Below are 23866 nucleotides of genomic sequence, written 5' to 3' on the forward strand. Positions count from 1 at the left end.
TTTATCCTTGTACAGCCTATATATCAGGCATCTGGCTAAATTATTAAAACCTTTTATAAGTCTTAGCAGATTTTTTCCCCAATTGATTCTCTCGAAATTTCTAGATAGATAATCACATCAGCAATGAATAATAATAATACTTTTAGTTCTTTCCTTTCTAGTACTCCTGTTGACTTTCTCTTTTCCTTCCCTTTTGAGACCTGTCCAGCGCTCAGGGTCATGGTAAACAGGGAGACCAATCTACACAGTCTGAATCTAGGTAATCCCAGGCCAGCTCATTTAGGGCACATGGAATAAGAGCTTCTCCTTGGCCCTGTTTTTAGTTTCCTCCATTCAGCAATGCTGGCAAGTTGGCAGACGTGTGTATGCAGGTTGGCTGTCCCCCAGAAGGTCTCCTACATGAACACTTGGATTCATGTATCCCCTCAAATCACACTTCTTTGGATCCCATCTGTATTTCTACACAGGACATCCAGTCAGGTGGTCTGTACCATTCTCTGGGTGCTCCCACAGTGTTGCCTGCTCCCAAGACCTCCTTAGGCATGACCACTTCCCATGGTGTCACTATGTCATTACATCATGGAGAAGGGGCTTGGTGTCCTGGGCCACCCCTCAAGCTTCTGTGTCTAGTGTTCTCATTGTCACTCATTTCTAATTAGTCTGGGTTTCTTTCCTCTTTGACGCAAAGTTAGTTAGAACAGTAATTTTCCCCCCTTTTTTTTTTTCGATGTGGTTCATTTCGTTTATTTGTTGTTGCAATCCTTTAATTGTTCCTTTCTAAATTTACTGTTTTTTAGTCTAAGGATATGACCTGTATTGGTTTGGCCCCATGAGCCCTCATGCTAGTTGTTTTCCTTCCAGGTAAATACAGCCACAATGTGGATCGGTAATCAAAATTATGCAAAGAGCCACATGTTTACTTTTGGTAACATCTCAGGCCAACCAGTGGTAATAAACAGATTTATCTATTTATTTATTGTCCTTGACCTGTTGATTCTGGGGGTGGGGGAGGGTGGTGTGTCTGTAGGCCTAATTTTATTTACACTGTCTGCTTCTCCCTAAGTTACCATTCAGCTTACTTGTGTATTTTATTTTACTCCCCACAAGCCTTTCTTCTGCTGCTGCTCCTTCTCCTTCTTTCTGCTTTTCTCGGTTATTGCAGAACCTCCAAAGAAATGCTGATGGGCAGTGTCCTAGTCACATTTCTTACTTCAATTGGAATATTACTGCCGACTTACCGTTAGAAACAGAGTTGTTGCTTCATGATAATTTCTCTTTGTTAAATTTAGAATATTTCTTTGTATTCCTGCTTAATGACTGCTGTAGTTTTTTTCTTAAACCAGTAAAGGGTTTTGAGTTTTGTCAAGTCTTTTTGTAATCTATTGTGATAATCATATCATCTCAGTCTCTCATACTATTAATATAAGTGAATTGCAGTTTATTTATGAATTGAATTGTCCTCACAAATCTGGAATAAATCCTAAATAATACCTCAATTATTTATATCTAGCATACGGATTTATTATTTCTTAGGTCCATATTCACCAGTAAGGTTGATCGATGGTTTCCTTTCTTTTCTTTGTTTTTTTTTAAAGATTAATTTATTATTATTTTTTTCCTTCCCAAAGCCCCCTGCTAAATAGTTGTATATTCTTAGTTATGGGTCCTTCTAGTTGTGGCATGGGGGATGCCACCTCAGCATGGCCTGATGGGCGGTGCCATGTCTGCGCCCAGGATCCGAACCTGCAAAACTCTGGGCCGTCGAACTGGAGCACGGACACTTAACCACTTCGCCACCGGCCGGCCCCGATGGTTTCCTTTCTGAATCTTCTCAGTAGATTTTGGTATGTGGTCTAGATAGGCTAGCACATTGAATTCACAACTCTTCATTATTTTCTATGTTCTGGGATATTTGAATAATCTTGAACTTTGTTTTTACTCAGAAAACCCGTGGAACCGAGTGCAGTTTATGGTGGTAAATTAGTTTTTTTATCTCCTTCTATGGCACATGCAGCTCCTTCTGTTGTAATTTATTGAAGTTTCTACTTCTCGAGTCAATTTTGATCATTTATATTTTCTTGGAAAATCTATTTCATATTGATTTTTTAATTTGTTGGCAAAAAGAATGGCAGTGCAATTTTGAAATAACTTTAAAATCTCTGTATCTAAAATCATCTTCTTATTTCTACTGCTGTTTATTTGTGCTTTCTCTCTCCTTTTTTCTGACCTTCTTACACAGGTATCAGAGATTATTTTATTTTATTTTTAAAAAGAAGCATCTGGCCTACTATTTGTATGTTTATTAAATGGTAGTGTCTGCTTTCATGCTTATTAATTTATTCCTTCAACTTTATTTTAGTTTATTTTTTCCTAGCATTCTTGAGTAGAATGCCTGGTTAACAGGGTCATTTATTGGGAAGGCTGCTTGTTTCTGAGAAAACCACATGCCTTCAACTTTCTTTCTGAGTAGAGTGCAAGTTGTGTCCCTCAGGCATTTATATCCAGTGTCCACGTTGTCACTCATTTCTAAATAGTCTGCTTTTATTTTCTCTTTAACTCAAAATTATTTAGAATAGTAATTTTTAAATTTCCAAGAAGTTAGCTTTGTTTCTTGTTACGTTGTTTGTTCCTAGATATATAGTTTTGTAGTAGGAATAAAGTGAGCTGCACAATTTCAACTTTGGGGAATTTGTTGAGTTGCTTCTATGGCTTACAGATGGATCACTCAAAAAATTTTCATGGGTAGTTGAAAAGAATGTACACAACATGGTACAAACACTTTGGAGAATGTCTGGCAATTTCTTATAAAGTTAAATATACATCTACCCTATAACTTTTCATTCCACTCCCCCATATTTACCCAAGAGAGCTGAAAACGTAGCCACAAAAAGGCTGGTGCAAGAAAGTTTCTATCAGCATTAGCGATAACGCCCTCCAACTGGATAAAATCCAGATGTCCCCCAACAGAGGAGCGGATAAGGCAACAGCGGAACACTGCTCAGCAAGGAGAATGAACACACCGCGGATGTGTGGGACACACGGCGGAGTCTTTGAAACGTGATGCCGAGCCCAAGAGACGAGACAGAAAAGCGCACAGACTGTTGGATTCCATGTGCGCCACGTCCAAGCACAGGCGAACGCCTCTGCGATCGATGGTCGACGATCAAGATCAGAAAGCGGCCACCCTTTGGGGGGACGGCAGTAGTTGTATGGAAAAGGGGCGTCGGGGCTCGGGGACGCGTGGCTCTGCCCAGACTAGTGCGTGGGACGGGGTGTCGGGGACGCGCCCCGGGGGTCGGGGGTCGGGGGTCGGGGGGCGGGCTGGGAGAGGCGCGCGGCCTCATTGGTGCGTATGGAGGAGGCCCCGCCCGTTCTCCTCCCCCCGACCCCGAGCCATGGTGCCCGGGGACCGGTGCTAGCCTCTGCGCCCCGCTGTTCCTTCGATCGGTCCCACCTCCCGGAGTCCTGGCCGCGGGCGGAGCGGGCAGCACGTGGACGCCTCGGGGTCTGCGGGGTCGGCCTCACCCCGCCCCGGAGGCCCGGGCGGAAGGTCGCGGAGGAGCGGGCGCCCTGGCAGCGCGGAGGGAACCCGAGGCTGCCGCTGTTGGACGCGGGGCCATGGCCGAGCTGCTGCGGACGCAGGCCCGTGAGTGGCGGTCCCCGAGGTCCCCCAGGAGGAAGGGTCCTGGCGGGCAAACCGCGCACGGCGCCCGAGGGCTGGGCCGGGAGGGCGCCCGAAGTCGCCTGCGGAGCGGCCGCGAAGGGAGGTCTGGAGCCTCCTGGGGCCCAGGTACTCGGGACCCGTTGGCAAGGTCCGAGCCTGGTCCTCGGTAGGTCGGGTGGCCCTGCCGTCTCCAGGAATCTCCCGCGCCCCGCTGTCCACGCCCCCGCCGTTCCCTGCAGGGGCTTCCCGGAGCTGCCGCCTGGGGACCGGCGAGGGCCGGGGCAGCCCGCTCCGCCCCTGCGGAAGGCTGGGGGCTGCTCGCCGCGCCAGCTCAGCCCTGTTCCTTTGTCACGGTCCCCTGGGCACCTGCTGTGCCTGGAAGAGCTCCAGGCTGGCCAGGCGGAGGTGCGGAGTCCGGAGAGCGGGGCGCAGGGGCGCGGGCGCCGGCGGGGCCGCAGATCTGTGGGCAGGGCTGGGAGGGGGACGAAAGCCAGGCCCACGCGGCCCCAGGGCACAGAGCCCTTAATTTAGAGCACATGTTGGGTTCAGGAGGGCCTGAGATGGACAGAGGCCTCGCCTGGGTTTAGGGGAGGAGGGCAGGGCAGGAAGAGTGCAAGTTTTCAGGAAAAAACCAGGTGGGTGTGCTGGCACATCTCGCCCCTGCCCTGCAGAATACTCACAGCTGGTTAGCGTTCACTGTGAGCCAGGACTCCGTCTATGCCCCTGACCCTTCCGGACACCCTGGGAGGTGAGTGTTCGTCCCATTTTCGCCAGAGAAAACTGGTTTCGCCAGATTGAGGCCACTGTCCCGCTCCCACGGGGGCAGAATGGAGTCTGGAATCCAGGTCTGACCGCAGAGATGCTCTTCACCTGCTGCTGGCGCTCTCTGCATCCCTCCCCAACCCTCCTTGTGGTCCTTCCTTCCTTTTGCTGTTGTTCCTTTTTTCCCCTCTTAAAATATTTTAACAGTTTTTAAAAGTACAATAAACAACACACGAAGTGCAGTGGCCCCGATCAAGGTAATGAACACATCCGTCTCCCCAGCGTCACTCATGCCCCGGGTCTTACACTGTCCTGGTCGGGCTTCAGGTTATTGGACCATCTTTCACCTGCTCTGGACCCTCGGAGGACCAGGGACTCTGCCATTGGTCTCCATACCCCTGGGGTTCCAGCAAATTTTGGCCCATGACTGACCGGATGCAAACTCCAAGATGAAGATGTTCAGGTCTTTTGAGAAACCTGGCAAAGGAATCCCCATTCCCAGGGTCACGTTCATTCATGTGTTCATTCATTGATTAAGTAACAGGAGGCCTGGTGCTGGGAAGGACAGCTGCCACAGTGAGCCAGCTGAGGAGGTGGCCTTAGAGGCATGAATGGGGAGGCGCCCAGTGTGTGAAGATCTGGGGCATGAGCGTGCCAGGGAGAGGACCTGGCACCGGGGATGGCTCTGCCCCAGAAATCGGTAGGGCAGCGGGCGTGTTAGGGGAGAGAAGGAGGGCAGGGGGCTGAGGAAGGGAAGCCGGCCTGAGAGTGGTGAGAAGGGGACGTGGAGGGTAAAGGATGAAGTTGGCAGGTGGCAAGGTGGCTGCTGTGTGGGTGGCTCCTAGGAGATGCCTGACTCCACGCCAAGACCTGGCTCCCTGGAGGCCTGACAGCCCCGTGCAGGAGTTCTGGCTCTCCTCTCATTGTGGCAGGTCTCCCCAATGACCGGGGAAGAAGGGAGCAAAATCTCACCCAGAATTACAAGCAGGACTTCGGGGCAGTCTCTGCTGAGCTGTCCTCTCCCTTCAGCCTGGGGCCGGTGATCTCTTCCTGATGGCTTTGCTTTCCTAAACAGCTTTGTTGAGTTTTCGTTTACACACCACAACACTTATCTGTTTGAAGGGTACTACTCAGCTATTTTTAGTCAGTTTGCAGAGTTGTGTCATCAATTTTAGAACTTTCCCATCCCCCCCAGAATTCCCTGATGCCCATTTGCGATCCCTCCCTGTTCGCATCTCCAGCCTTTGTCTTACCATCCCGTCCTCAGGGTGCCTCCGTGTCGTAGCGTGTAGCAGCATCTCATTCCTGTTGGTGGCTGAATAATTGTTGTGGGGCTGCAACGGAATTCATCTGTGGATGGGCATTTGGGTTGTTTCCACTTCTTAGTTTTTTGAACACTGCTTTGAACATTTGTGTACAAGTCTTTGTGTGCACGTATGTTTTCCTTTCTCTTGGGTAGATACCTAGCAGTGGAATCATTGGGTCAGATGGTAAATATGTGTTTAATGTTTTAAGAAGCTACCAAACTCTTTTGCAAAGTGGCTTTACCATTTGACATCCCCATCAGCGGTGTATGAGGTTCCAATTTCTCCACATCCTCACCAACACTTGTTACAGCCACTCTTGTGGATATGAAGTGTTATCTCCTTGCTATTTTTTTTTTTTTTTTGGAGGAAGATTAGCCCTGAGCTAACACCTGCTGCCAATCCTCCTCTTTTTGCTGAGGTAGACTGGCCATGAGCTAACATCCGTGCCCATCTTCCTCCACTTTATTTGTGGGATGCTGCCACAGCATGGCTTGATGAGCAGTGCATAGGTCCATACCTGGGATCTGCGCCTGCGAACCCCAGGCCTCTGAAGCGAGGTGCTCGAACTTAACTGCTACACCACTGGGCTGGCCCCTCCTTGTGGTTTGGATTTACTTTTCCCTGATGGCTAATGATGTTGAGCATCTTTCCATGTGCTTATTAGCTGTTTGAGTATCTTTGGTGAAATGTCTATTAAGATTTTTTGCCTTTTTAAAATTGGAGTACACGTCTTCTTTGTTGAGTTTTAGGATTCCTTTATATTCTGGGTACCTGTTCCTTATCAGATACATGATTTGCAAATACTTTCTCCCTATCTATGACTTGTCTTTTCAGTTTCTTAATGGTTTTTTTGAAAAGTTTTGATTTGGATTAACTCCAATTTAACATTTTATTGTTTGTGGGTTTTGGGTCATATGTGGGAATTCTTTGCTTAACCCAATGTCACAAAGATTTAGTTCTGTTTTCTTCTAAGAGTTTTGTAGCTTGTATCTTTCAAGAGTTTGTGCATTTCATCTAAGTTGTCTAAATTGTTGGCAAACAGTTGTTAATAGCGTTCCCTTAAAATCCTTTTAATTTCTGTAAGATTGGTGTTGGTGTATCCTCTGTCACTCCTGATTTTCGTCATTTATGCTCTCTCTCTCTCTCTTTAAATTTGGTCAGCCTAGCTACAGCTTTATCAATTTTATTGTTTGGTTTCATTGTTTTTTTTCTTTATGTTTTCTATTAATTTATTTTCACTCTAATCTTTATTATTTTCTCCCTTCTCACTTTGGGTTTTATCTGCTCCTTTTTCTTTTTCTACTTTCTTAACATGGAAACTTAAGTATTGATCTGAGATTTTTCTTTTCTCAACTAGGTATTTATAATTATAAATTTCCCTCTAAAAATGGCTTCAGCTTCATCCTGTAAATTTTGGGATGTTATGCTTTATTTTTTATTCAGCTCAGAATATTTTTTTATTTTCTTCTTTGACACATTGGTGGTTTGGAAGCATGCTGTTTAATTTTCACATATTTGTGGATTTGCCAAAGCTCCTTTGTTATTGATTTCTACTTTCATTCCATTGTGGTTAGAGAACATACTTTGTGTTATGTCAGTTCTTTTAAATTCTTTTACATTTGTTTTGTGACCTCATATGTGGTGCATCTTGCAGAATATTTATGGCCCCTTGAGGAGAATGTGTATTTTGCTGTTTTGGGTGGAGTATTGGAGAGGTGTCAGCGAGGTTAGCTTATAATGTTGATAAGTGTTCCATGTCTGCCAATTTCCTATCGAACTATCCCACCCGTTATTGAGAGTGGAGTAGGATTTTGAAGCATCCGACCATTATTGTGGAATTAACTATTTCTGTTTTCAGTTCTGTCAGTTTTTGCTTCCTGCCTTTTGGGGCTGGGTTGCTAGGTGTGCGTACATTTACGTTTGTTATAGCTTGCTCACGGGATGAACTTTTGTCATTGTAAAATGTTCTCTTTGTGTCCCGTAGCATTTTTGGCCTCAGTCTGTTTCGTCTGATGTTACTATTGCTGCTCCAGCTGCTTTGTGCTTACCGTTTGCATGATACATCTTTTACTGTCCTTTCACTTTGGGTCTATTTGTGCTTTTTTCCCTAAATAGCTCTCATGTAGACAGCTTATATGGAAGTTCTTTTCTTAAATTGAGTCTCGCTTCCTCTGCCTTCAGTTAGTGTCTAATCTTTTCACCTTCAGTGTTATTGCTGCGGTTGGATTTCCAGCTGCCGTTTAGCTATCCGTCTTCCGTGTGTTTCCTATCTTTTTGCTCTTCTGTTCTTCCTTTACTGTCTTCCTTTGTATCAAGTAGAACTTTCTAGTATGCCATTGTGACTCGCCAGAAGCCACAGTGAGATGCCACCCCACGCCCTCCAGAATGTAAAGCTGAAAAGATGACTATCCAAGGCTGACAAGAATGTGGAGACACTGGAGTTCTCACGCATTACCCACGGGGTCGGGAAATCCTCCAGCCACTTTGCAAAACGATTAAGCAGTTTCTTACGAAGTTAAACATACACTTAACATGTGACCCGTCCCTTCCACTCCTAGGTATTTGCTCGAGAGAATGGAAAGCTTGTGTCAAAAAACATACCTGGACATAAATGTTTATAGAAGCTTTGTGCTAGGCCCCAATAAGGGGAAAACCCCGAAATGTCTGTGAGCAGGTGAAACGATAAGCAATTTGGGGCATGTCAACAGTGGAGGACTCCTTGCAGTAAGAAAAAATGATACATGCAAGAGCATGAATGAATCTTAAAAACATGATGCTGGAGCCAGCCCGGCGGTGTAGTGGTTAAGTCTGCGTGCTCCACTTCGGCGGCCTGGGGTTCACAGGTTCGGATCCCAGGCGCAGACCTACACACCACTCATGAGCCACACTATGGTGGCATCCTCATACAAAATAGAGGAAGATTGGTACAGATGTTAGTTCAGGGCCAATCCTCTTCACCAAAAAAACAAAACAGACAAAACATAACAAAACATGATGCTGTGTGAATGAAGCCAGACAGCAGAGTATGGACTGTAGGATTCCATTTAGAAATGCCTGAGAAGGGAAATCTGTAGTGAGGGAAGAAGATCAGGGGTTGCCCGGGGCAAGGGTGTGTGGTGTTTGACTGGAAAAGGGCAGACCGGGGCGAGGACTTATTAGGTTATGGAAATGTGTATCTTGGCTGGGGTGGTGGTTCCCCGTGTGTATACACTGTTGAAAACTCGTCAAACTGTGTCCCTACAGTGGGTACATTTTATTGGATATAAATTAAACCTCAAATGAGATTGACTTTAAAAGTTTAAAAAAAGAGACATGGAACCATTTTTTCAAAATGGAAGGGAAATTATTTCCAACCTAGACTGCCCGACAAACTATCTAGAAACTGCAAAAATGAAAAAATTCATTTAAACATGTAAAGGCTCAAATTTTACCACCCGTGTTGCTCGGTTTCAGGAAAATATTAGAGATACACTGTTCCGTGGGCATGGGGTTTAGAAACGCGGGGGCAGGAGCAGGAGAGCAGGGTAGGATCAGAGAAGCAGGGGGAGAGCAGTCCTGCAGGGCTGATGGGGGGAGGGGCGCGGAGGTGCTCTTTCCACATGGAAGCCTTTGAAATCTTGACCTTGTGAATATACCACTTTCATAAATGTAGAAATCACCACAAACAAAGACCAGCGATTGTTTCGAAGTGCAGGAGCTACAGGGGTCTGTGAAATGCTTGGGGGCAGAGGGTCACTTGCTCCTGGAGGGGAGTTCTGGTTATTGTGGTCCCAGCCCCTTGACGGGAGGGTCAGCAGGGGTCCTCCGGTGGTCATTTCAGTGCGGTCATTTCAGGCTCCAGGGAAAGGCACTTGGTGGAAAGGGGCTGTCAGGAGGGGAGAGTAACTCCGGGTTTTGGAGGGAACACCTGGGCCATGTGCCAGGAGGAACCAACACCCTGCACCTCTCTCTACGGGAGAGGAGAAACTGATCTCCACCTGCAAGGGGAGGGGGCTGTCTCAGGACCTGACGTCTGAGTCATGAGAAGAGAGCAGTGGGTGGACGGGAGGAGGAGAGAGGAGTGACCTGGTTTCCACGGCTGTTTTTTCAGGAAAACCAAAATGCTACCTGCTTCGTCCTGTGACCTTTCTCCTGATAATGCTCGTCTTGGTCTTCTTTGGGTAAGAAATGTTCATGGCCGTTGAGGCCTGCCAGGCTTGGGGAGAAGCAGAATAGTGCGAATCACATCCTTGTGGGGTCCCCACCCCAGTATCGCAGCAGTGATGACAGGACTGATGACAGCGATCTCCCAGTTCCGGCCAGTCACACACACCCTCTTCTTGAAGCCTCACCTTGTGAGTGAGCTGTCTTCCCCCCATGGGGAGTTGGGGGCGAGGCCACGAAGCCCCCGTGAGCTGTGTGGCTGGGCAGTGGGGAAGGCCATTGGGAGCTGTGCTGTTAGCCACGTCCAGATGGAGAAGGTATGGGGCAGTGTTCCTGGACGCTGCCAGGAATCGCTCCCTGCCACAGTCTCGAGGCTGCGCTGACTGTGCACAGGGACCTGCTGCAGCTGCCAGAGGAGCTCAGACAGCAGCACTGTCCACAGTGACCACCCCTCCTGCCACCTCCGTGACGTGTAACAAGTCGCCCAAGCTTTGGGGAGTTGCTCCGGCCCTGCCCGAGGCCCAGCAGCCGCACCAGCGAGCTCTGGACTCACCACATGGGCACCAGCTCCTGCTTTGCGAGGGCATGATGGACAGGCCATCCCGGGTCTGCCCTCCTCAACAGTGGCCTTTGGTGACTCTTCCCACAGCGCTGGTTTCCTGAGCCCAAGAAGCCCGGTGCTGTGGAGCAGGCGAGCAGGGGCAGGGTGAGTGAGGGTGAAAGTCAGGGTCACACCGCTGTGAGAGCCAGCTCAAGGACTGGCCAGGTGCTAGGGGGCAGTGGTGGCTGCTTCGTGGGTCCCCTGCCTGGGCTGATCCATCGGTGGGTCTGGGCCTCCTCCTCTTCCCTCTCTCCACTCTGCTCAGAGCAGCTCAGCTGCTTCTGTGGCCTTGAAGGGTCACCTGGTCAGGACTGACTCCCACGGGTCTGGCTTCAGCCTCAACATCCCTTCTGACTTCCCACCCTGGGGGTCACCCACGTGTCCCATTGTGACCCATGGCCTCTTGCTCCCCGCCCTGCTCCTCCTGTTGAGTACCTATTCGGTGAATGGCCTCGCCTCCCTCCCCGGTGCCCAAGGCAGAAACCCGGGAGTCATGCTTGTCTCTCCCTTCATCCTCCCCCCATGCTGCTCTGTACCAGGCCTCTCCGTCCTGCCTGGAAGCACCTGGCCAGTTCCTGGCCCTCTGCCCCCTCTGCTGCTCTGGCTGAGGTCCCCTTCTTCTTCCCAGCAGCCTTTATGCTCACCGCCCTCTCCTCTTCCCCGACCCCATTCTCCTCCCTAAGCCAGAGTGATCTTTCCGGAACATAACGTATGAGCCCCCTGTGGACTGCTCCCCACCTGCGCGGCCTCTACAGCTGCATCTCTCCCACGGCGGCCCTCAACTCTGTGGTCCAGGCCGGGGGGTCTGTCTTGGTCCTGCATGTGCCATGCGATCCTGACGGGGCCTTTGCATGTACTCTGCCCTCTGCCAGGGCCCCTCCTCTCTCCTCCCACCCTCTGTATCTGGCCAGTTCCTCCTCGGATCAGTCGTCTGCTGCATAACAAACCCCAATTCATGATGTGAAACAGTCAGCCATCGATCCCTGTGTCTCTCCAGGTCCTGGGGTTGCCTGGGCTCAGCTGGATGGTTCCCTTCTCAGGCCAATGTGGGCAGACAGTGGCTGGGCTGGGGTCGGCTCAAAGGCCTCCTCCAAGCTCCGGCTGTCGATGCTGTCTCTCGGCTGAGCCCCCGAGTGCCTGGGCTTCCTCTCAGCTTGCTTGGGAGGGTCCAAGATCAGTGTCCCCAAAAGAGACAGAGTTGTATGCCTTCTCCGACCTGACTTCAGGAGTCCCATAGCATCACCTCACAGCCGTATTTTATTTGTCAGACTCTTGAGACCAAGGCCAGTCTGTGTGCAAGTGGCAGAGCACAGACCCACCGTGATGGGCGGGAGCCTCAGAATTCGGACTTGTGCGTCTTGAAACCACCAGCTGTGCAGTCACAGCTCAGCAGCGTCTGGTGGACGTGGGGTCTGCAGATTGGCAGAGGGTGAACCTCCGACTGCAGTGTCTGGTGTCACAGTGTCTAGGGACATGCCGGGACACAGGCCAGCATCAGACCCACTGCCCACAGCGACGGCTGTTCTGGCATGTTTCAGATGGACCCTGTCTCCACACTCCAGGCTGCTACTGTCCCCATCTACTGGGACCCCCGGCTGTGATCCATGAACCCTGATTTTTCCTGCTAAAACCCCCTTTCTGTGTTCTCATTCTGCAGTGAGGCTGGAAGGGAATCAGTCGGCCTGCAAGTTGTGAAACTGTCGAGGTACAATGTCTTTATGTGGTGCCTCCCCATCTGATACCTGCCCTCCAGGCGGAGTGTGTGCTCCAGGAGAGAGGCATGGGGAGAGGGGCGTGGCCACTGGGACAGGCTGTCTTCCTCCTGCGCCTCCGCCTCCCATGGAGCATGCTGCTCCCTTCCCTGAGGCCGGGTCTGACACTGCCCTCCTCCTGCAGCCACGGAAAGATCCAGGAATAGCTGGTGCTTCGGTTTTGACCAGCTCCATGGCATCTGGCTATTAAAGAGGGGACCAACTGGCCTGGTTTGCCAGGGCTCAGAGGTTTGGGCGGAGGGGCTCTGGGATGTGGGCCTTTGTCAGTGGCGACACCAGAAAAGTCTCAGGCAGTCTGGGACAAGGTGGCCACCCCACTTTTTTTTTTTTTAAAGATTTTATTTTTTTCCTTTTTCTCCCCAAAGCCCTCCACTACATAGTTGTATATTCTTCGTTGTGGGTCCTTCTAGTTGTGGCATGTGGGACGCTGCCTCAGCGTGGTTTGATGAGCAGTGCCACGTCCACGCCCAGGACTTGAACCAACGAAACACTGGGCCACCTGCAGCGGAGCACAGGAACTTAACCACTCGGCCACAGGGCCAGCCCCAACCCCACTTTTTCTTTTTTCTTTTTCTTTCTTTTTTTTTTTCCTGAGGAAGATTAGCCCTGAGCTAATATCCATCGCCAATCCTCCTTTTTTTGCTGAGGAAGATTGGTCCTGAGCTAAGATCTGTGCCCATTTTCCTCTATTTTTTTTTTATATGTGGGATGCCTGCCACAGCATGGTTTGGTAAGCGATGTGTAGGTCCGTGCCTGGGATCTGAACCTGCAAAACCTGGGCCACCAAAGTAGAGCCTGGGAACTTAACCGCTATGCCACTAGGCCTGCCCTATTTATTTTTCTTTCTTTCTTTCTTCTTTTGCTGAGGAAGATTCATCCTGAGCTAACATTCACTGCCAATCTTCCTCTTTTTTTAATGGGAGCTGTCACCACAGCCACTGACAGATGAGTGGTAAAGGTCTGCACCCAGGAACCGAACCCAGGCCGCTCAAGTGGAGTATGCCGAACTTAACCACTAGGCCACTGGGGCTGGCCCCCACCCTACTTTTTTAAAAAAACTTTTAACTATGGTAAAATACACAGGACCTAAAACTTACCATCTTAACCATTTTTAAGCTCACAGTTCAGTGGCCTTAAATACGTCACATTGCTGTGCAACCATCCCCACCATCCATCTCCAGAATTTCTTCATCTTTCCAAAGTGAAGCTCTGTCCCCATTAAACACTCACCCCAGCCCCTCCCCCCCAGCCCCTGGAACCACCTTTCTACCTCCTGTCTCTGGATTTGATGACTCTAGATCCCTCATGTAAGTGGAATCATAGAGCATTTGTCCTTGTGACTGGCTTATTTCACTTGCATCATGTCCTCAAGGTTCATCCATGGAGTAGCATGTTGCAGAATTTCCTTCCTTTTCCCTAAAAAGGGAAAAGTGCCCTGCTTTAAACGCCATCCCAGGAAATGCTAATTGCAGTCATTACTGCGGATGACGCGTGCCCACTGGCTCCTCTTCCTGGGGACTCCACAATACTGTAGTTGGGCCAGGGCCACCACTCACAAATTTCCCAGGGTTGCTGCACCTGACGGTGCTTTAAGCTCACGTTGGAGCTGGTCCTGTGACAACCAAGTCGGGGAGGTGTTCCTCTCCCCACTTTGCACACAGGAGGCCTGGGCTCTGGGAACCTGGTCACCTGCCCCTGTCCCCCACCAGTGAAGGGGCAAAGGAGCTGCGGGCCCAGGTGGACTGCCTTTCCTTTGGGCCGGCTTTCCTTTGGATAGTCCCTCGTGGGAACTACCCAGGATTGACGCCACTTCTGGCTCCCTCCCGCCCACGCCCACGGTGAATTACAACACCTTAGGCAAGAGGAAGGCAGTGCACCTGAGGTCTCTTTGCTCCGTTGCCCATTTTACAAAGGGTGAAACTGACACTGTGAGACCGAGTGCAGCCTGCCAGGGTCCCTGGTCCTGGGAGGAGACAGACCCTCCTCTGCTTTCACAGCTCCACCAGCCCCACCTCTAGGGCGTCCATCAAACTTCCTGCGCACTCACTTCACGGGTGTTCTTTTTCAGGATGGTGTATCCGCAGCCCAAGGTGCTCACACCCTCGTGAGTAATGTACTGAAATTTGCTGCAGCCCTGGGCACTGTCCTAAAGGCACTGGAGGGCGGTTTCCTTGAAGTCACTGCGGGAGCTTGCTTTGTACTCTTTTCCTCTGGGGTCTTTCCGAGAGCTGAAGTGGAGCCCACAGATATTCTCTGTCCTCTTCTCCTTCTGTGGCTTACATTTCTTGTTTTCTATGCTCTGTGCACCAAAAAGTATGCAAAGATGTGAGGGGAGCTTGGGGAGGGGCCCACCCCTCTGCTGGCAAATCCCGGTGCCCACTCTGAGCCAGCGGGTCCAGCGTTCTGAGCCAGCTGGAGGCATGTGCACAGATTGGAGTCTGGCTTTGCATCTGGTTGGTTCCCTGCGAATGCCTGGGGGCAGCAAGGGGACGGAGGCTGAGTAGGGGGGTCCCAGGTGGGGGTGACAAGCACCAGGGACGAGTGTGTTCACCCTCCCGCCAGCTCACACGTTGCCCCGTGGCTTTCTCACCGTGCAGTAGGAAAGATGTCCTTGTCCTTACCCCTTGGCTGGCCCCCATCATCTGGGAGGCGACCTTCAACACTGACATCCTGAACGAGCAGTTCCGACTCCAGAATGCCACCATCGGAATCACGGTGTTTGCCATTAAAAAGTAAGAAAGCGAGATGACAGAGGATAGAGACCGGGAGGAGGGAGTGACCAGGGACATCAAGGTCTGTCCTTGTGTCCAGGGCAGAGTGAGGCGGCGCCTGCCTTGTCCTCCCGAGGGGTAGATGTGAAAGGCTGTTCACTCAGTGGTCTTACTGTGTCCTCCTGGGCTCAGCGAATGGATGCCACCCGCTCCTTCTCAGGAGGCTGCATGTCACCCAGGATCATAGCTCCAGCCTACTGTCTGTGTCCTGTGCCTCCCCCCCCGCCCCCCCCCCCCGCCACCGTGGCAGACATGTCAGTGACCCCAGCACATGCCCCTGATGAGCCTGGGAGCAGCCACGGACCCTCTGTCAAGGCTGCAGGGGGTCCCTCCACCAACCAGAGAAGCAGGTAGGAGGGAGGAAGCCTGTGGCCTCCTTGGACAAGTAAAAAGGTGGTACCCACAGATCTGGGCTCCTCCGGGTGCTCAGATACAGGATGGGGGGCAGCGAGGGGGACAGCCAGGTCAGGCTCAGCACTCGGTCCCAGACCCCTGAGAAGGAGCTGACCAGTGAGGCCCTGGGACACCAGGGTTGGGTGACTTCATGGCGAATGAACTGCAGGCAAGTGACTTGACTTCTCTGAGCCTCTGGAAAGTGGAGCTGACGACAGCACCTGCGCAAGGGATGGGGATTGGAGCAGCCTTCCCTCATAGAGCTCACCTGAGACCCCCTTTCCTATTCAGACCTGAGAGAGCTGGTGTGCAGGGCCTAAGAGGGGCACAGGGTTGCCTCTGAATTCTTGCTCCAGTCCCAGGACAAGGGTCTGTGGGATCACCAACCAGAAACCTCAGTGCCCAGCATTGGAGTTTGTCGAGGGGGAGGGGACCTGCAGGGGGTTGTCAGTCTCTCCTATGTAAGATGGGGTGCTGATGGACCCCCATCTCAGGGAGCAGAGGATTAGGGGGGCACAGCCCATGGACTCGCTTAGGGTGGGCCAGGAGAGCGGCTGCTGCTTGAAGCAGCCGAGGACCTGCCTTCCGGAAGAGGGCACACCCACTGCTGGCCGCCAAGCTTTGGGGTCCCTCCGCCGGGCTCGGCAGTGACCCTGTCCCAGCCCCCTGCTCTCGGCCTCCCCGCAGATATGTGGTCTTCCTGAAGCTGTTCCTGGAGACGGCAGAGCAGCACTTTATGGTGGGTCACAGGGTCAACTACTACGTCTTCACTGACCGGCCAGCCGATGTGCCGCACGTGCCCCTCGGGGAGGGCCGGCAGATGGTGGTCCTCGAGGTGCCGGCCTCCGCGCGCTGGCAGGACGTGTCCATGAGCCGCATGGAGATGATCAGCAGCTTCTGCGAGCAGCGCTTCCTCCGCGAGGTGGACTTCCTCGTGTGCGCGGACGTGGACATGAAGTTCCGTGACCACGTGGGCGTAGAGATCCTGTCCCAGCTCTTCGGCACCCTCCATCCCGGTTACTATCGGGCCAGTCGCGAGGCTTTTCCATACGAGCGCCGGCCGCAGTCACAGGCGCACATCCCCCGGGACCAGGGCGACTTTTACTACATGGGGGCCTTTTTTGGGGGGTCAGTGTCTGAGGTTTACCGGCTTACCAAGGCCTGTCACCAGGCGATAGTGGCCGACCGGGCCAATGGCATCGAGGCCGTGTGGCACGACGAGAGCCACCTAAACAGGTACCTCCTGGACCACAAGCCCACCAAGGTGCTGTCCCCGGAGTACATGTGGGACGAGAAGCTGCTGGGCTGGCCCGCCATCATGAGGAAGCTGAGATACGTGGCTGTGCCCAAGAATCACCGGGAGATCCGGAACCGATGACGGGCTGCCAGGAGGACTGCGCAAGGGCGTGGGCGGCCGCCCAGTGTCGCTCCTGGGGGCGCTGCCCTGATGGGGACCTTTATAACAGGCTGGGTAACCCCACTTCCTTTTTCTGTCCTTGTTACGGCCTCTTAATTAATACCAGCCCTAACATGGGTTCCCTTCCATTGAAACCAGCGTCTATGGGGCTAAAACCCAAAGCACACATTCCCTGTTCTCTGCTGCTTTACTTACACTCATCAAATATGTAAATATTTGTTTCTGTAGTCTCTGACTCCCTGAGCTTTACAATCACAAAGAAGTTAGAAATTGTTTAAAGCTCAGATGGCCTCCCGCTGGGCTCCCAGTAAACTTGTGACTAATCACAGGTCCTTGAGGTCTATTACAGGGAGCCTAATGTCCAGAGAATATCAGGAAACTAAAGCAGCCCAGGCCTCAACTCCTCGGCTTCCTGACGCCAGACTCTACCCTCCACCACGGAGATGAACAGTCAAGGACACCCACCTGCAAAATTCCCTTCTCTTCCCCCCTTGCAAACAGCAAAACCTTAAAACCCTTTAGTCGTTTCTGAACGAGGGAGCTAGCAGTTCTTAAGGCACTAGCCATTGCTCTGTTCCCTCCACCTGGCAAAAACAATAAAGCCTTTCCTTTCCACTCAACACTCTGCTTATTATTTAGATTGGCATCAGGTTCAGAGACTGAACTTTCAGTAACATTCTGTTGAGGGAAGTTGTTGAGGCCTAGCACTTACACACACACCCCCCATTTGGGCCAGCCCAGCACCACACCCCTGCCACACACACACACACACAATTAGACCTGACGCCAGACCTCAGGCACACAAGTTCCTGGCACGTGGCAGGCCCACCTTCAGCTGCCCAGTGGGTGCTCTGAAGGTCCTTCAGCTCCCAGGAGGCAGGTGGTCTCAGCGCCTCCTGAGAAACAGGAACCGGAGATGCAGCCTCCTCCAGAGCCAGAAGGAGGGTGCAGCGCCACAGTCACCCAGCTCCAGCTTTAGGCCAAATCTCTGCCTTTTCTGGAGTCTGGACAAAGATGAAAGGTCCCTTGGGCAGCAGGTGGCAGATGAAGGTGATGCTGTTTCAGGACCCTCTTGGCTGGTGCCAGGCCCTCGTCCAGCCCAGGGCACAGCCCGCTGTCCGCCGCCCCCCGCCGACTTGGAGCTCAGCAACCACCTTCACCCGTCACCTCAGGCAACTCTCGGTTCACTCAGGAGCCGCCAGTTCTCTTACTGAGAACGAAATATTTCTAGATGATGATAGGAAGTGGCTAATTGTGGTGAAAACCTGTCTCTTACATCCAAACGATTTCCATGTCCCTCCGAGAGGCCCTCCCATGGTCTAAAGGCTGCATCTTCTTGCCCCTGCTTTCCCCTGTCACATGCGAAGACAGAGGGAAGTCAGATGTGACACCATCACTGCTCTGCTGCGGTTGGTCAAGATCCATAATTGCTGGGTCCTTTGCAGCTGTTGGATGTTTATCTGTGTCAATCCTGAGCAGCCGTTTTTACATAAGAACAATTCGGGAAAAGGGTTTTCTCCCTGGAGAAATGAACACAACCCGGTCAGGCTGGGAGAGGCCCCGCCATGAGCCCTGAAAGCCCAACAGGCCCTGGGCTGGGTTCTTCCCTGGTCCACGCTCCACCTCGTGGCCATGAGGCTTCAGGGGCGCGGGTGCCGCCTCGCAGGCCCTTCAGTCTCCTGACGCTGGGGCTTGCCTGGGACCGCTGAGCGCAGCCCCGAGAACACAGTGCCCTCTGGGTCCCAGGGTGGTTTTTGTCTGGATGTGTGTCCTGTTGGGATTCTCAGTGCTCACTGCCGGATTTGCACCCGTGCACTCTCCCTGGAACCATCTGCCTTCACTACATCGCAGCAAGCATTTATTGAGTGCCTGCTGTGTGCTCAGGAGCATGAGGGAGTGAAGAACTGTGCAGGGTCTGGCTCCAGGCCCTCCTGGGACGCAGCCGTGGCTCCTTCCTTCTGAGTAACTTCTCCGTTATTGTGGCCAAGTATACATAACGGGCACCATTTAGGTCCTGTCTAAGTGGACGGTTCAGGGGCATTAAGTACATTCACTGTTGTGCAACCGTCTCCTCCATGTCTCCAGAACTTTCTCATCTTCCCAAACTGAAGTTCCTCCCACTGAGCACTCGCTCCCTCAGGCGGAGCCTCGCCCTCGCTGTTCTGCTTCCTGTTTCTGTGCATCTGACTGCTCTGGGTCCCTCAGGTAAGTGGGGTCATCCAGTACTTGTCCTTTAGGGACTGGCTTCTTTCCTGTCGCACCATGTTCTCAAGGTCCGTCCACAGTGAGCCTGGAGCCTGAGCCCCTTTCTGCACCCAGGGAGTTGCTCCATCCCACTCTTGGGTCTCCTGTCTGCCCTGCGCCTCCTCCTCCTCATCTGCCCCCATCAGCCTGAAGGGCCCCAGGCTCCAGTCCCACCTGCCCCCTCTGGACACACAAACCTGAGGGCTACGGGCCCCACCCGTCCATGTCAGCTCCCTGCTCTCCACCCTCACCCCACCCGGCCGCCCGCTTCTCCCACAGCTGTCCCCATCTCAGCAGAGGGAAACGCCAAGCCCAGAGCCCTGGGGTCATCTCTGATTTCTCACTTGCTGCTGCCTCCAAACCGTCCACAAGTCCCGCCGGCTGTCTCTCCCTCCAGCCATTGTGGTCACCGACCACTTCTACCGGCTGGTCCCGGACACAGCCCAGTTGGCCTGGACCTCAGGGCCAGCCTCCTGCCTGGTCGTTCTGCTTCTGCCCTGGTCCCTCCAGTCCCTAGTCCCCTCAGAAGCCAGACAATTCCCGAAAATGGTCCACAGAGTTCCTCCTCTGCCGGGCCCTGTGGGGCTCCCCCCGCCCCAGAGTCAGTGTGCTTCCAGTGGCCTCCCCGAGCCAGCCGCCACCTCCGCGCCGTCCTCACTCATACTCCAAGTCAGACCCAGGCTGTAGGAGACCTCAGACTTACACTTTGGGGGTCTTCAAGGCAAAGAGTAAACACTGAAGAACAACGGGAATATTTAGAACAAGAAAGGAAGTCGCTGGCCCTGCCTCCCACCAGGAGCCTCCCAGCTGTGCTGGGCGCCTTGCTTTCCTCCAAACCCCAGGCCTTCAGGTGACCTCCACAGGGGCCCCCCAGAGGTTCACACTGCTTCCTCCCCTCTTCCTCAGAGGACCCTTCCCTGGCCACCTGACCTCCAGGAGCAACTGCAGCCTCCCTGGGCCACTCCATCCTCCCGCCAGCCCCTGACCCCCCTCTCTTTTCCATCTCTAACTTTCTCATTTGGAGAATGTTGTGTAAATGGAATCATTCATTCTGTGACCTTCTGAGATTTGTGTGTAGGGAGAGTTCGTCCTTTTTTGTTGCTGAGTAGTATTCCATGGTCTGGAGGGACCACAGTGCATTTAACCATTCACCTATTGAAGGACGTTTGGGTTCTTTGCAGTTTGGGGCTGTTTGAAATAAAGCTACTATGATCATTCTTGTGTGGGTTTCTGTGTGGACATAAATTTTCAACTCTTGGGAAAATACCAAGGAACTCAATAGTTGGATCTTATGTTAAGATATGTTTAATTTCATAAGAAACCACCAAACTGCCTCCCGAAGTGGCTGCGCCGTTTTGCATTCCCACCAGCCGTGACTTTCCTGATGCTCCACGTCCTTGCCAGCATTTCATGGTGTCAGCATTCGGGCTTTTAGCCGTTCTAATAGGTGTGTAGTGGTACCTCATTGTTGTTTCAATTTGCAAAGCCCTGGTGGCATATGATGGGCAGTTTCTTTCCATGTACTTATTTGCTGTCTGTGTATCTTCTCCGGTGAGGTGTCTGTCCAGATCTTTGGCCCATTTTTTTAATTGGGTGGTTTGTTTTCTTGTTGAGTTTCGAGTTCTTTGTATATTCGAATACCAGTTCTTTACCAGATATGTGTTTTAAAAATATTTTGTCCCAGTTTGTGGCTTGTCTTAAAATCAAGAGTGACATCCACAAAAATGTCCACTAACTGTGGTGCCGGGCGGTTTCTAGCTGAAAGCTGTGTTGAAGAAGCCTGCTGAAGGCTCGGAGACCCCTTCTCCATTCCGTGGCTCCACGCGTGAAGGCGCACAGCCACAGAAGCACGGGCGGTCCGGCTCAGGGCTGCCTCTGGGGTCCTGGACCAAGCCCGGAGCAGGAGGCAGCAGCGACCTCCCTCCCCCCACCCACTTGTGAAAGCTCCAGAAACAGCTCGGCCCTGAACCCAGAACTCCCTGGTCCACGTGGGAAGAATCGAGCTCCCAGGGCTGTGGGGAGGACGTGGCAGGCACTCATATTTGAGAGAAGCGGGAAGGCCTGGATTGTATCAGTCATGTCCTCGGGAGAGTCCGAGGTGCAGGGCCCCCCGTGTCTCCGTGTTTGACTTTCCGTGCTGATTCCACTCACCGTGACAGCAGGTGCTGGGCCGCCTGCTCCACCTGCATCCATCTCACTTAACTTCACGGAAGCCCCGCCCTGGAAGGAGCACTGTCCCCACGTCTGTCTGGGAACTGGAGGTGCAGGAAGTGTCACCAATGCCCCCCAACTCATAGGTACAGTTGGCATGGACTCAGGGTCAGGAAAAGTGTTCCTGGAAGCTTCTACCTGCTGAACCTGGCCAGGTTTTCACCCCCGTCCTGGCCGGCACTGTCTCTCCAGGGCTTTGGGAAATGCATGGAGGCACTTTGGGCTGACCCAGTGCCTGGGGTGTTGGGGAGACCACTGTCATGTAAGGGGGGGCGGGACATGCCACAGACTGAAGCATTGTCCCCACCCTCCACCCCATGCCCAGGGCACCCAGGTGAGAACCACTGGGAGGATTGGAGAAGGACCTTCTAGCTCTGGTCTCACGTGGTTGCTGAGATGAAGAAGGTGCTCCTCCCAACACAACGGCTGGTCCCTGAGGCACGAGCGCTCTGCACCTGGAGCAAATTAAGGAAAACACTGAAACGCTTAGAGCTCCGGAGTGGTCTGGGCCTTTCACCTTCTCTGAGAAAGGATCCCTGTGGCCTTGCAGCTGCGTTGAAGGTCATAGGGTTGTGGTCCCCAGGTAAGCCTTGAGGGAGACCCTTGTCACCATCAGCCCCGGGCAGCTTCCCTAAGCCCCTCTGACCCCCTGTGCTCCTCAGCATCTCTCAGACCTGGCCCCACACCTTTGTCCAAGCTCTGCTGGGACCCGCTTCCAGGCCCCTGTGCTGCTCAGCCCCATGCCCTGGGCTGTACCTCACAACCCCTGTCCAGCCTCCTCCTCCAACGGAGCCCCCGCCCCGCCTGAGTCCTGCCCACTTGTGACCAAATCATGAACCAGGTCCTGCCGGTCAATCACAGCCACTGCCCAGCTGTCCTTCCCCTTGATGGCGGTCACCTGCAGCAGGAGCTCCGCAGGTACCACTGGAGGGGCTGATGGGCACCTGGAAGGCTCTGGGGACGGAGATCCCAGGGCCAAGAGGGTCAGCGCTGCCCGCATCGCCCCCTGTCCTCCCTCCAGCCCTGCGTTGCCTGTCAGGCTGGGGTGCCGTCTCTCATCTCTCCCCTTTTGTCATTAGTCACAAACGCTGCTGGTTTTCTCCTGGTAAAGTGGATGTGCTTTAAATAAAGTGAGAAATGGAGAAAGATATCAAGAAGACATTAATAACCACAGCTAATCCCTGCCCCCACCTAACATTCTGGAAAATTTTCTCCCAGGGTTTTGAGCCCCTGCTGTGTATGTGCTTTCACATCTTGTTTTCGTCATTAACCTTGTTTCCTAAGCATTTTCTGAAGTCAGCACCAATTTTTCCCCAGCCTTGTCGAGGCTTGATTGAAAAGGGAAAACTGTGTATACGCAAGGTGTACAATGTGAGGTTTTGATATGTGAACATACTGTGAAATGATTACCACAATCAAGCTAGTTAACATACCCCTATCCATCACCTTACATAGTGATCCTTTTGTGTGTGTGTGTGTGTGAGAGAGAGAACACTGAAGACCTACTTTCTTAGCACATTTCAAGTATATAATATGGTATTATTGCGTTCACCATGCAGTACATAAGGTCTCTAGAACTGACTCATGTTATATCTGAAAGTTTATACCCTTCGACCAATATCTGCCCATTTCCCGCACCCCGTAGCCTGGGTAACCCCCGTTCTACTCTGTTCCCTTGAGTCTGACGTTTTTAGAGTTCACATGTAAGTGAGATCAGACAGTATTTGTCTTTCTGTCTGACCTATTTCACTTTGCATAATGTCCTGCAGGTCATCCATGTTGTTGCAAATGGCAGAGTTTCCTTCTTTTTTGTGGCTGAATAATATCATACACTATATAAATATATGTTGCATTTTCTTTATTCACTCATCTGGCAGTGGACATTTAGGTTGTTTCCATGTCTTGGCTATTGTGAGTAATGCTGCAGTGAACATGGGAGTGCGGCTGTCTCTTCAAGAGAGTGATTTCCTGTCCTTTGGATGTGCGTCCAGAAGTGGGATTGCTGGACGATTTGGTGGTTCTGTTTTTGATATTTTGAGGAAGATCCATACTGTTTTTAGTGGCGGCACCAGTTTACATTCCCGCTAACAGTACACAGGCGTTCCGTTTCTCCACGTCCTTGCCAACACTTGTTATCTCTTGTCTTTTTGATAACCGACATCCTAACAGGTGTGAGGTGATATCTCATTGTGGTTTTGATTTGCGTTTTCCTGATGCTGAGCGATCTTGCTGTGATGATCTTTTCGTGTACCTGTTGGCCATTTGTTTGTCTTCTTTGGAAAAATATCTACTCAAGTCAACTACCCATTTCTTAATCAAGTTATTTGTTTTTTTGCTATTGAGTTGTAAGCATTCTTTATATATTTTGGATAGTAACCCCTTATTGGGTATATAGTTTGCAAATATTTTCTCCCTTCTGCTGGTTGTATTTTATTTTTCATTGGTTCCTTGGCTGTACAGAAACTTTGATGTGGTCTCATTTGCATATTTTTGCTTTTGTTGCCTGTGCTTTGGGTGTCAATTCCAAGAAACCATTGTCTAGATCAATCTCGAGGAGCTTTCCCACTATGTTTTCTTCTAG

General features: G+C 51.7%; 1 protein-coding gene across 3 annotated transcripts; it reads left to right on the top strand.

Annotated features, from left to right (window-relative positions):
- Positions 1-3390: 3390 nt before the first annotated feature.
- On the top strand, positions 3391-17448 carry LOC106845360 (histo-blood group ABO system transferase-like). 3 transcript variants are annotated; one of them, XM_014863355.3, is made up of 7 exons: positions 3391-3646; positions 9824-9893; positions 10526-10582; positions 12135-12182; positions 14318-14353; positions 14847-14981; positions 16101-17448. In XM_014863355.3, the coding sequence occupies exons 1-7, from the start codon at positions 3619-3621 to the stop codon at positions 16789-16791; spliced, it is 1065 nt and encodes a 354-aa protein (XP_014718841.1). In that variant the 5' UTR covers positions 3391-3618; the 3' UTR covers positions 16792-17448. The 3 variants fall into 3 exon arrangements, with proteins under 3 accessions (XP_014718841.1, XP_070374543.1, XP_070374544.1); XM_070518442.1 differs by lacking the exon at positions 12135-12182; XM_070518443.1 differs by lacking the exon at positions 10526-10582 and having other exon boundaries at positions 3475-3646.
- The last annotated feature ends 6418 nt before the right edge of the window (positions 17449-23866 follow it).

This window comes from Equus asinus, chromosome 10 (assembly GCF_041296235.1).
Source record: "Equus asinus isolate D_3611 breed Donkey chromosome 10, EquAss-T2T_v2, whole genome shotgun sequence".
Lineage (NCBI taxonomy): Eukaryota > Metazoa > Chordata > Mammalia > Perissodactyla > Equidae > Equus > Equus asinus.

What these genes read in the sequence shown, in the direction of transcription:
- LOC106845360 (XM_014863355.3), top strand. Translation starts at nt 3,619, where the DNA reads ATGGCCGAGCTGCTGCGGACGCAGGCCC. An exon ending in CAAGTTGTGAAACTGTCGAG is followed by an intron (nt 12,183 to 14,317) that starts GTACAATGTCTT and finishes GTTCTTTTTCAG; the next exon opens with GATGGTGTATCCGCAGCCCA. An exon ending in ACGGTGTTTGCCATTAAAAA is followed by an intron (nt 14,982 to 16,100) that starts GTAAGAAAGCGA and finishes GCCTCCCCGCAG; the next exon opens with ATATGTGGTCTTCCTGAAGC.